Source organism: Nannobrachium achirus (assembly GCF_963921795.1).
Source record: "Nannobrachium achirus genome assembly, chromosome: 14".
NCBI lineage: Eukaryota > Metazoa > Chordata > Actinopteri > Myctophiformes > Myctophidae > Nannobrachium > Nannobrachium achirus.
In genome coordinates this window covers 7,099,843-7,113,254 of record NC_137821.1, presented here as the reverse complement: position 1 = coordinate 7,113,254, position 13,412 = coordinate 7,099,843, and the positions used below count along the sequence as shown (strand labels likewise).

The window sequence follows — 13,412 nt, the reverse complement described above, 5'->3', positions numbered from 1 at the left end:
AACGCCTCGCGGTGCGAGGCATTGTGTGCTTGTAGATCGGCTTTTTTCACTACTTTTGTGCAACAGCCTTGTATGATGAAGCAGGGCTTTGCTTTGCGAAAAAATGTACAAATTTGAAACTTGGAGATACAAGGTTTCTGCCGGACAGTGACGATTTACTTTGTTGGCCGCCCAGCCCCCAAAATGGAACGAAGGCCGACACTTTATTTTTATGTTTTTCCCTAATGGCCGGTCTGGACCGGCCGGGAATGAAGGAGTTGTCCCGCTTTTCCCAATGGCCAGCACGTCCCTGGCAGAGCAGCATAGCAGGGTTAAACAGGGGAGAATAGTGATTATGCTCTCATCATGTGATTCGCTGCTTACTGCTATGAATGAGCTCTTTTCTCTAAGGCTTTCCTTCTGACCGTCTCATGTCCTAAGCCACAGTCTGCACGCTCCAACATGGTGAGTTCATTTAAACTAGCATAAATGCATAGCTGTTAACTGTATACTGGTCTATACAAAGACACATCAGTAACTACGCTATTATACTGATTAGAAATACAGTAGGCTTTAAACAAAGTATGGGTTATCGGTATACATGATATTGTTATGGTCTGACAGTCTGCCTCTGTATACTCCAACATGGTGAGTTCATTTAAACCAGGATAAATGCATAGCTTTTAACCGTATACTGGTCTATACAAAGACACATCAGTAACTACGCTATTATACTGATTAAAAATACAGTAGGCTTGAAAGTATGGGTTATCGGCATAAGTGATGTTGTTAGGGTCTGACAGTCTGCCTCTGCACACTCCAACATGGTGAGTTCATTTAAACTAGGATAAATGCATAGCTTTTCACCGTATAATGGTCTACTCTATATAAAGCCACATATCAGTATCTACGCTATTATATCGATTCGAAATACAGTAGGCTTTAAAGTATGGGTTATCGGTATACATGATATTGTTATGGTCTGACAGTCTGCCTCTGTATACTCCAACATGGTGAGTTCATTTAAACAAGGATAAATGCATAGCTTTTAACCGTATACTGGTCTATACAAAGACACATATCAGTAACTACGCTATTATACTGATTAGAAATACAGTAGGCTTTAAAGTATGGGTTATCGGCATAAGTGATATTGTTAGGGTCTGACAGTCTGCCTCTGCACACTCCAACATGGTGAGTTCATTCAGACTAACATAACTTCAGCTTTTGTTTTAAGGGTATATGCTGGCCTATACAAAGCCACTAATTAACTATGCAAATAATATACAAGAAGGAAAAAAAGAAGATTTAAAGTGTGGGGTTGTTATCAGCATATACTGTAAGTGTTATTGTTTATAATATTCTGACACAAGCCTCTATGCACACTCCTTCAGTAAGGTTGAAGGAGTTCAATTCTACTAAAATAACTTCTAAAATCACAACTGCTGTAACATACAAACTGATAAAAAGCCTTTGACCACTTATACCAGTCTAGAATGTATACACTGGACGTGAGTTGTCTGGCACTGTGTGTTCTACTTGGACGGTTGGACCACTTCTTTTTTTTTTTATGTCTACCTCCAATCTTTTTGCCAAAAATAGACGATCTACAAGCTTCTATTAGATCTGCTATTCTTGGCTAATGTTTCCCCCAGAATATGGATATTGGAGCACTAGTTTATCCCCTCAAATCATGAAGATTTGACCTTTTGAGAAAAAGAAAAAAAAAAAAACATTATTACATTTTGGCTTTGTAGGACAGTACAGCTGTCTTTACTTTTTAGGTATTGTAGATAGAAGTGCCAATTACTGACAAATGTTCAATTGAATGGGTGTCATGGAAATATGAACTTTTAACATACAGTTTGAACTGGTTGATCATCAAATGAACGTTAATGTTCAGGGAAAAAAACAACAACATGTGTTTCTATTTATGTAGTATTTATAATTATTATTTAGTCACAAGCCCTTTTTCCCGTTACTTTTGCATGACACTGTCATATGACAAAGTAATGTAAAATAGAGCATTCATTTATGATGGAGAAACAAAGAGATACAAAGTTTCTGATGTTCAGTGTGAGCATGGCTCAGTGAATCATGGAGAGATAAACATGTTGTTGCCATGGTGACTGTAACTCCAAACTAGAACTAACTAATGGCTCTCATGTCATTTTGTCACAGCCTTGGAATGGATGCAATTACCGTTACTATACTACTACCTAAAACCCACTGTGGCATGCCTTAAAGGGATATTTCACTTTCAAAAAAACCTTTTGTCATTTTATCGTCTAATCAGTCTTTTGGGGACACCCAGGACGTGTTTTTTTATAACATTTTTCATTGATTTATATTAATCTTTTGGGGAAATTAAAACTATTAAATACAATAAAAGATTATAAAAAATAAATGAAAAATGTTATCGAAAAAACACAGCCTGCTCACGTATTCGGAGCGTGCCAGGAGTCACCAGAAAAAAGGACAGTTGTTTTCATTGAATCTATCATGGTTAAAATGGAGTTTGAAGTTATAATGGGTTTGTATAGGAAGGTCCTGGAAGGGGGAAAATGGGGGGAAATGAATATCAAATATCTAAATACTGAATGAAGAAATTCAAAAACTGTCCTGGGTGTTCCCAAAAGCCTGATTAGACGATAAAATCACAAAAGGTTTTTTTGAAAGTGAAATATCCCTTTAAAGGACAACTTTGTTTTTTTTACAACAAGGGTTCATATTTTAGATTGTAATTAAAGAATATAAAAGATGAGCGTTAAAATGTTTTCATTTACTTCTTTCTATTGTTTTTTATTTCAGTGGTTGGGGGCATGCGTACAAGTGGCTAAATGTGTCATTTTACACAGAATAAGCCCATTCCCAAGATACAACGTAACCTTTCATGGTTGGATGTGACTTATGGGAGCTAGAAGTGTTACTGTAAATAGCAATAAAGAAACTGATGGCTTATTGTGTCTAAAAATACATATTTGGCCACTTGTACGCATGCCCCTGCTGCGTTTTATTTCGTTGCGTTTTCAAATCCAATATCCCAAAAAAAAAAAAAAGAAAACATTTTTAATAAAGACGAAATATCGGGCGGCAGTGTGCAAACGTGATTGACATAACATGAGCTTGATCTTTTTATTTATGTGCTCTGAAATTCTCTCTGTTATTCGGCAGGGAAAAAAAAAACACAGCAGTGCGCAAAGACCTTTACTGTACTTTGTCTTTAGTTCAGCAGTTTTCAAAGTTGAGCGTAATAGTGTTGCTTGTACTTTTCAAATCTCTCAAGAAAGACAGTTTATGTCTGCACCACTACCTTAAACGTCTAGTGTTGTTGTTAGTAGGAATAGACACAGGACGGACCAAAAACAAGTTCCTGTTTCAACACAAAAAAGGAAGTGGTGCCCACCTGCTCCCTTTTTGCTGAATGGGTTCCTCGATTGGTACTTTTCTAACAACCAAAACAAGATGCATTGCATGTTACTTATTTTGCTGCCATACAGCAAGTGAAAAAGTGAGTGAGAGACAGAGACAGAGACGGAGAGACTGCATCATTCATGACCCAGTCATCGTCTGAATTCCCTGCTGATGCTGGTTAATGAAATGTTGGATAAAGAGGAACTCTTACAGTCAGGGCCGGTTCCTGGCATAAGCAACATAAGCGGCCGATTAGGGCCACAACCAATAAGGGGGCCACATCACAGGAAGAAGATATTTTTAAACATATTGTTACATTTTGTCATGTATCCCCTATCCAAAAACTAGCGTTATTATTTTAATATGCGCTCCCCTTCCTCCTTCCTCATGATCCCAAACTTCACTCTAGGCCTGGCTGCCTGTACTTGATTCATGAGCAAGTCAATATGCCTCCAAAAAGAACGCGCGCATCCGTTAGCGAGGGGCCACCTAAAATAATCTTGAGTCCTAGAACTTGAGTCCTAGAACCGGCACTGCTTACAGTTGTTGACTGTGTGTTGCTCCAGCCTCAGTTCCCCGGGCAGCAGCAGCAGCAGCAGCAGGCTGCTCCAGGCTCTCCCAGGCTGTCCCTGGCCTACCAGAACCTGTCAGAGATCCCCTACGACAGCATCCTGAGCAGGGGATACAGCCTGGAGGTGCTGGACCTCAGCTACAACCTGCTGGATGAGTATCCTTTTCATGCAAGCTCCCGGTTTTCAGCGGAGAAAACCTAGGAGAGCAGGTCAGAGTATGTTAAATATTCCAACAGGGGATTGCCACATGGTTGAATGAATCCTGGTTAGTACGTTATACTGTAAAAGTGCATCTTCAAAAGAACTGCATAGCAAATATTAGCTCTGGTCCAGAGTGTCAGCTGCACTGACAGGCAGCTGGCTAAAAGACTAGACCAGGATTTCTCTACCTCTACGAGGGCTCAACTTCAGTCAAAATAAACTAAACTAAACGAAATAAATAAACTAAACTACTTCGCTCTACTCACCTAAACAAAGGTAGTTTTGTGTTGTTGAAAGTCTATTCTCCGTGGTGGGAAACCTCTCAGCGCCCCACCCAATCAGTAAAATACTTTGTTTTTGTCAGGAAATAAAAAACGCATCCAACTCAACCGCTACTTATTTCCGGGTTGTGTCTGTGGTGGCTCGTAGTCGCTCCCGGCTGAGAGGTTTCCCACCGCGGAGAATAGACTTTCAACCCACGCAAAACTACCTTTGGTTAGGTGAGTAGCGAAGTAGTTTTGTTTAATTTGACTGAAGTTGAGCCCTCGTAGGGATACAGAAATGCTGGTCTAGTCTTTTAGCCAGCCGCCTGACCAGAGCTAAGCAAATATGTGCCCGTCCCATCCCCTGTTGTAGTGTTTGTTCCTTCATTCAGTGTGTTGGAACCCTGCCCTCGTGGGCCAGTTGTTGTAGTGTTTGTTCCTTCATTCAGTGTGTTGGAACCCTGCCCTCGTGGGCCAGTTGTTGTAGTGTTTGTTCCTTCATTCAGTGTGTTGGAACCCTGCCCTCGTGGGCCAGTTGTTGTAGTGTTTGTTCCTTCATTCAGTGTGTTGGAACCCTGCCCTCGTGGGCCAGTTGTTGTAGTGTTTGTTCCTTCATTCAGTGTGTTGGAACCCTGCCCTGCTGGGCCAGTTGGAGCGGCTCAGCACTCTGATCCTGGACTGCAACAACTACACGGCCCACGTCAAGTTCCCCTACATGCCCAGCGTCACCGCCGTGTGCATCAACAAGAACCGCATCACCAACCTGCCCGTATTCGTGGAGGAGGTACGACGCAAGTTCCCCAACATCAAGTGAGTCCAATGTGATCTGATGACCTTTATCTGTCCTATAGAGCATCGCAGTGAGGTGTCGGAAGCAAGCTGGCCATTTTCATTATCAGCCACAAAGTGGCTAACTAAACTAAACTGAGCGTGATTTAAGGGCTATATTTCAGGAAACAAGTGTCATTCGCATGCATTCTGGGAGTGTAGTTTCCGCAATTTTAAAAATAATGATGTACACACTACAGTGACTACACAGTCTTGAACCCTGCCCTTTTTTTCAGCTTCCTAATTAATCTTTGCATTCAAAAAAAATTGAATATTGTCATGATTCCTCACCAGCCGAGGTGGCTTTGTCCAAGGCTTAAAAACGTTTAAATAAATACTTAATGAAATGTCTATGGAAGAAATGAATGGGGCAAACGCAAAACTGCGATGCTCTATAATATGGTTCCGTGATTCATCCGTGCTTTTAACCCAATTCTCCACTGGTCCCTCCCTTAGTCTAGCTTTTATTTGTTGACAAAATTGTCCGTATATTCTTAGTTTTTGACATCATATCTTATAATATTGTTTTCTTGGGTGAAAAAAGGTAGTCGACAGACATTTTTATTATAGCATAGCTTTAGTACAAAATCAGCACTGATGAGTGACATCACAGAATCGAAGAGATTCAGGAGCACTAAAAGAAAGAAAGTTATTTTATGGTTTGGTTGTGCTCAGGTTTTGCACTCTGAAAATAGCAGATCCACAAGCTCAAAACGCGCCGCAGCACGATGATGAGTTGTGAGCTTTTAGATCGGCTATTTTGCTTCCCTTATCCTAAAAAGGTGTCCACCTACTTCTCTTTCTCTTCCTGCAAAGCTAGCATTATGAAATAAAGTAATGTAAACAATGTTGTTCTTGCATTGAAAAATAAAATACTGCCTACTGATGATGCCACGGGTAGGCAGATTTCTGAACTGTCAGCCCTTCTCTGAGACACAGACTGAACGGACAGAAATTGTACTTTTATTTTGTAATGATGTCCTGTAGTTTCCTCTTTTCCTTAGTTACAGTTGGCTGTCTTGTCTCACCAGTCCTGCCGATAGCAAATGTTGTCCACCTGTGTCCTGTTAGGCCCTTAGCCAATCCTGTGTCAGTTACCCTGTGTCCTGTTAGGCCCTTAGCCAATCCTGTGTCAGTTACCCTGTGTCCTGTTAGGCCCTTAGCCAATCCTGTGTCAGTTACCCTGTGTCCTGTTAGGCCCTTAGCCAATCCTGTGTCAGTTACCCTGTGTCCTGGGCCCTTAGCCAATCCTGTGTCAATTACCCTGTGTCCTGGGCCCTTAGCCAATCCTGTGTCAGTTACCCTGTGTCCTGTTAGGCCCTTAGCCAATCCTGTGTCAGTTACCCTGTGTCCTGGGCCCTTAGCCAATCCTGTGTCAGTTACCCTGTGTCCTGGGCCCTTAGCCAATCCTGTGTCAGTTACCCTGTGTCCTGGGCCCTTAGCCAATCCTGTGTCAGTTACCCTGTGTCCTGGGCCCTTAGCCAATCCTGTGTCAGTTACCCTGTGTCCTGGGCCCTTAGCCAATCCTGTGTCAGTTACCCTGTGTCCTGGGCCCTTAGCCAATCCTGTGTCAGTTACCCTGTGTCCTGGGCCCTTAGCCAATCCTGTGTCAGTTACCCTGTGTCCTGGGCCCTTAGCCAATCCTGTGTCAGTTACCCTGTGTCCTGGGCCCTTAGCCAATCCTGTGTCAGTTACCCTGTGTCCTGGGCCCTTAGCCAATCCTGTGTCAGTTACCCTGTGTCCTGGGCCCTTAGCCAATCCTGTGTCAGTTACCCTGTGTCCTGGGCCCTTAGCCAATCCTGTGTCAGTTACCCTGTGTCCTGGGCCCTTAGCCAATCCTGTGTCAGTTACCCTGTGTCCTGGGCCCTTAGCCAATCCTGTGTCAGTTACCCTGTGTCCTGGGCCCTTAGCCAATCCTGTGTCAGTTACCCTGTGTCCTGGGCCCTTAGCCAATCCTGTGTCAGTTACCCTGTGTCCTGGGCCCTTAGCCAATCCTGTGTCAGTTACCCTGTGTCCTGGGCCCTTAGCCAATCCTGTGCGTTCACCTGTGTCTGGTATTCTCTGCCAGCCTATCCTGTGTTGATTGTCCACCTGTGGGTCCTGTTAGTCCCTCCCTGTGTCTACTTAAACGCCCCTGTGTAATCACTCCAGATCATTCTCATCATGGTGTTCGATGTATTATTGTGAACTTGTTCATATAGAGCAGGGGTCAGCAACCTTTTTGAGATGGAATGCCATGTTTTTATTTTCTAGATAAGCAGTGTGCCATGTCAACATACATTCAACATGTTTGACACACCATCAAACATTCAGACCTATTTTGATTTGGCAGGGCAATGTTATAACTCCCTGACTCCCTCCCCAGTCAGAGTTCAGAGTTTTAATGAATGTAGAATTATGTGCAGGATTAATGCACATTTGCTGTAAATTAGGTGACTTCATTTAAAAAAGTTAAAATGATGTTAAAAATGATTTTAAAATATAAATCTCCTCTCTCACACTTGCCAGTGTGCCAGTGATCACCCTCCCCTGTGCCAATGTTGGAACCTGTGCCTAAGGTTGCCTACCCCGGCTATATAATCTTCTCAGAAATAGATTCTCCCATTGTATCCCTGCTAGTGTTTGAAGATTTCCATGTATATGTAGTTCCTAGTGTTGTATTCCTGGCTTCCTTGTGTTGGTTTTCTGTTTAACAAACCTCATTTGAACTGCTCAGCCTCTGCCTGTCTGTCAGGAAGGCCTCTCTCTGCCTCGCACTGGGACACAGCAGAAGTACCTCCGCTGGTTCTTGTTTCCCCACATACTGTAGGCTCCCGTCCACACCTAAAACCTGGCACAGTTCAGGGGTCGGCCGTGACAATAGTTCCACCAACAAGGGAACCCCCAGAGGCCGAAGTCTGCACAAAACTTGGCACAAACACTGTTTGTGGGTCTGCCATGAAAACAGCCAAACCAAAAAAAATGTTTGCACAGAACACTTAAAATGTCCAAAACGTGTTGCGGTTGACCAGTACTTTATTTTTTGTATGGCACCTTTCATGACATGGAATGCAGCTCAAAGTGCTTTACTGAGCAGAAATGAGGCACAAGTGCTTAACAGAAAAAAATACACATGATTACAATAAAGCAGAAAAGAAAAGTAAAAACATCTAGAACAACGGGTCGCTACGTGATGCTTTTGAGCTTGTAGATCGGCTATTTGTGTCGAGCAGGTTTGGTGGTCCGTCTTACTGATTGGTTAAACTTTCATATCGATAAATTTGAAATATTATCAAAGCGTTCTGAGGCACCCCTGGACTTGTGTCAAGGCACCCTAGGGTGCCACTTTGAGAGCGACTGCAATAGAGGACTGCTAGATATTAACCGTTTACTGGTTGTGTCTGTTTCCTGTTTCCTGTTCACCCAGGATCCTCAGTATGATGAACAACGAGGCGGCGCCGAGTTATTTCAACGGAGGAAGTCTCACCCAGTATAGAGATTACAGGTAAACACCAGGAGCAGGGACGTGCTGGCCATTGGGAAAAGCAGGACAACTCCCGAACGGCCGGTTCATTCCCAGCCGGTCCAGGCCGGGCCATTAGGAAAAAAGTAAAAATAAATGTCGGCCTTCGTTCCATTTTGGGGGCTGGGCGGCCAATAAAGTAAATCGTCACTGTCGGGCAGAACCTCGTATCTCCAAGTTTCAAATTTGTAATTTTTTTTCTCGCAAAGCAAAGCCCTGCTTCATCATACAAGGCCGTCGCACAAAAGTAGTGAAAACAGCAGATCTACAAGCACACAACGCCTCGCGGTGCGAGGCGTTGTGTGCTTGTAGATCGTCTGTTTTCACTAGTTTAAATCATTTTTAAAATGATAAATACAAAACAAACGGTTTTGGACATACAAGGTTTCCACCCGACAACGATGAAATATAACTCATGTACAGTAATTGGCCCACTGGCTTGTCACTTGTCATGATCTGAAATGGCAAATCTTTGAGTAGCAGCAGCGCTATAGAGGGAGATCTCTCTCTATGGCGCGCAAAGAGGGCCTCTACAACTCTTTTTCCCGGTCTGAATCAGGGACCCAGCACGTCCCTGACCAGGAGTCTTTAATGCACTATTCATTTTCACACTGCATGGACAATGAATAGACCGCGTTTTCTCAGCCCCTACCAGCGCTCAACTTGAAAAATAAACAAAACTACTTCACTACTCACCAAACCAAAGGTAGTTTTGCGTTGTTGAAAGTCTCTTCTCCGCGGTGGTGAGCCCCTCAGCACCCCACCTACTCTGTAAAATAAATTATTTTTGTCATGAAATAAAACGCACCCACCTCGAGCCACCCAGCGGCCACCGCAGACACAATGGTTCACAACCCGGAAATAAGCGGCGGTCGAGTTGGATGCACTTTATTTCATGCCAAAAATAGTGTATTTTACAGATTGGGTGGGGTGCTGAGGGGCTCACCACCGTGGAGAATAGACTTTCAACAACGCAAAACTACCGTTGGTTTGGTGAGTAGTGAAGTAGTTTTGTTTATTTTGACTGAAGTTGAGCGCTCGTTGGGGCTGAGAAAACGTGGTCTATTCATTTGCCGACGGGTCTGTCAGAGCGTCACTGGAGGTGACACGATGGACCAGCGCTAGGACATCACTGAAACAGTCTGAAGCTCATGTCACAGTGTAATCTGCCCCTCGCCCCCCAACAACAGCTGACCAGTACAGTAAGAAGTCATACAGTCAGGCTATACAGACAATTATTTTGATTGGCTTATAATTGCGCATCCCAACAATTACATCATAAAAATATTAACTTGTTTTTTTAGATCATTCTTAAAGTGTCAGTAACCCTTTAGGTTACAGGCCCCCTTTTAAAGCTCCAGGCCTTGCTTGTTTTGATACTTTTAGGGATGAGGAATTCGTTGGCCAAAAGCCAATATCCTGTGTGCAGGATGGAGCAGTGGGGATGACGGCTTCAGTCACTATCAAGAGAAAAACACAAACACAAATGTGACTGGGTGCAATGCGTTTGGGCCGCCAGGGGCCCATGCATGGTAGTTTTTCAGCTTTTTACAGATTATGAAAGTACAGAATGTAATGTAATGTTCAAATGATGTGTCGTTTATTGACAAGTTGACAAGTATTTAGAAGATATGGTTATAAGGCAATTCTCTTGAATGCTGCCTTCAGGTATGGCATGGAAAGAGGGGCATTTGCATTTCTTTCAACATAGTAAAAGCTCAGTCTTCTGCCGTCCGGTCTAGGCGTGACTTAAACCGGATCAGACTGCCTGTTGTAAGGTGCCCTCCACACTAGACGCGGTCACCGCCTCCTAGCAATTCATTTTCAATGAGAGGCGGGCGGCTTTTTCGGCCGCGCAGCGAAGTTTTGGGGTGGTGAGTTTGTGCATGCGTACGCGGGCGGTGAGAGATGGATTGTGTTCATCTTTGTGAAATACTGCGCTGCGTTTACTCACTGAGCGAGTGTGTTTGTGTCTCACCGCGGTGCGGCCAGCCCTGACGGCAACCGCGCCTAGTGTGGAGGGCACCTGAAGTGTTGTTCCCCTGTGCAGACAGTATGTGATCATCATAATGAACTACAGTATAACGTGTTATTCCTCTGTGCAGACAGTATGTGATCATCATAATGAACTATAAAGTGTTATTCCCCTGTGCAGACAGTATGTGATCATCATAATGAAGTGTTATTCCCCTGTGCAGACAGTATGTGATCATCATAATGAAGTGTTATTCCCCTGTGCAGACAGTATTATGATCATCATAATGAAGTGTTATTCCCCTGTGCAGACAGTATGTGATCATCATAATGAACTATAAAGTGTTATTCCCCTGTACAGACAGTATGTGATCATCATAATGAACTATAAAGTGTTATTCCCCTGTACAGACAGTATGTGATCATCATAATGAACTATAAAGTGTTATTCCCCTGTACAGACAGTATGTGATCATCATAATGAACTATCATAATGAACTATAAAGTGTTATCCCCCTGTGCAGACAGTATGTGATCAGCCAGCTCCCGGGCCTGGAGATCCTGGACGACACGGAGGTGGTGGAGAAGGAGAGAGCCCAGGCCAGGAAGACCTACCGGATCCACCACAGCAACGAGGGCAGCAAGAAGAGACGAGAGCTGCATCGATGACGACCAGGAGGAGCATCAGAATGTACATATATCTTACTGTATGGCTGTGTACATGTGCATGAGCCACTGGTTCTCACAGTGAGGTCCGACCCGGGGTCCGACCCGGGTCCTCCACACGGGAGGACCCGATGAAATCCCAAGGAGATTCCCAGCTGAATGTGTTAATAATAGTATATCAAAATCGCTTTAGACACTTTAACCCTGTTTTATACTTGGTCAGTAAGTATAAGTATGTACGTTTAGTAGCCTTTGGCTCTTGAGACAGTTATCATAGCCCCCATTTTTTAAATTGCAAAAATTGTACATCTACAAGCCCCCAGCCCCAAAACTACTATTTTCACTATTTGTTTGGGGGTGAAAATAGAAAATTACCAAAATAGCCACGTTGAAAGTGTTTTTTTAAATTAATGCTCGCATACAGTACGATAAAACGCTTGTATAAACTATAACAGGTGTCACGTCTAGAGGGACTGGCATCGATTGCGATGATGAGGGTTCATGGCCAAATACATTATGAATTTAGTGGTCCTTGACATGAAAAGGTTTGAGAACCACTGGCATAAGACGGCTGTGTCCTAATAACCGATCTCCGAGTTATCAACGCTGAAGCTCAGTTATTTTTGTCCAGCGACACCGGTGTACTACGAGATCTAAATTAAGCTTCAGAAAAACTTTGAATACTATTTGCAAATCATAATGAAGCCGTAAGTGTTCCACAAATATCAACAGTAAGCGAAATTATCAGAATGTACAGAAGGATCATTTAAATTGATACTGACCTTTATTGACTTTCATTGTCACCAATGATGTTGTTATTAGATTATACATTTTCCTTATAATCTCTTGATTTCAAAATAGCCAATCTACAAACTACAACACATCACATCGCAGCACAACCTGACATGCTGTGAACTTGCAGATCGGCCATCCCAGAACATCTCACAAAACATCACCTCTGCCTGTATTGATGACAATATTGTCTGCATGCCCACAGTAAAATGTGTCACACTCATATTGTCAGTGTGACACATGTTATTTTAGGCATACTGCTTGTTTGTCAACTTATAACCAGCTGTGGAACAAACTGTAACTCAATACTCAATTAATTTATGTAGAAGTACTTTACTTGAGTATTTTCATTTTTTTTTAATATAGGCCTATTTTACTCCACTACATCTCAGAGGAAAATAAAATACTGTATTATAAATTTTACTCTTCTATAACTATATCAAGTTATATAAGGTATTATTGCAGGTAAAACTACCCAACTAAAACCAGACCCACATTTACAGCTGCAAATTGAAGTGATAATCACATTAATGTTATACATTAACATATTCAATGATATGATTGTGAAATGGACCATTGTGTATAATGAGTACTTTTATGTTTGGTACTGTAAGTACAGTAATATGTTGTTGCCATAATGCTTGTGCACTTTTACTTGTACTTTACCAGTACTTTCTGTACCGTATTCTTAGCATTCTTAAAGGACAGAGCCATTGCATCAGAACGTGATCTGTATTATGATGAATAAATGGCTAAACTCGTGACCTGAATGATCTCTTTGCTCTCAACAACAATGATGCAAATGAAGATGTCATATTTACAGACTTTATATTTTATAAACTGTCTTAATGAGTGCAGTTTATCATCATCATTATCATCATGGTTGGAATTGATGTGGAATCTCTGTGCTGTGTTTGTATATGGTGTGATTAGGAAGTTTGAGTTATGAGTGAGATAAGAATAGTTATAATTCTTTATAATATACCACTGCATAAATATAGTTATTATGTCATAATGAATTATGCTTTTAAAGCTGCATACACTGTATAAAGCCTACTCAATGCTTTACCATAACAATCACAGCACACTGTAAAGCACTTTATGACTTCACCTATACTTCAATATTTCTGGGTTCAGAGAACTTCAGACTCAGACATCATAAGGATGATAGTGCATTATAAGTCTAATAGCTGTAATACATTATGATAACTTAGAATGTAG

General features: G+C 42.3%; 1 protein-coding gene across 1 annotated transcript; it reads left to right on the top strand.

The window, feature by feature from the left end:
- The first annotated feature begins 384 nt into the window (after positions 1 to 384).
- LOC308298461 (leucine-rich melanocyte differentiation-associated protein) lies at positions 385 to 13,401 on the top strand. The gene is made up of 5 exons (XM_080742065.1): positions 385 to 444; positions 3,960 to 4,120; positions 5,057 to 5,239; positions 8,664 to 8,741; positions 11,258 to 13,401. The coding sequence occupies exons 1-5, from the start codon at positions 442 to 444 to the stop codon at positions 11,400 to 11,402; spliced, it is 570 nt and encodes a 189-aa protein (XP_080598191.1). The 5' UTR covers positions 385 to 441; the 3' UTR covers positions 11,403 to 13,401.
- The last annotated feature ends 11 nt before the right edge of the window (positions 13,402 to 13,412 follow it).

Bases quoted from the DNA above. Each gene is read 5' to 3' on its own strand.
- LOC308298461 (XM_080742065.1), top strand. The intron at 5,240-8,663 runs GTGAGTCCAATG...CTGTTCACCCAG, and splicing joins CGCAAGTTCCCCAACATCAA to GATCCTCAGTATGATGAACA. The intron at 8,742-11,257 runs GTAAACACCAGG...CCCCCTGTGCAG, and splicing joins ACCCAGTATAGAGATTACAG to ACAGTATGTGATCAGCCAGC.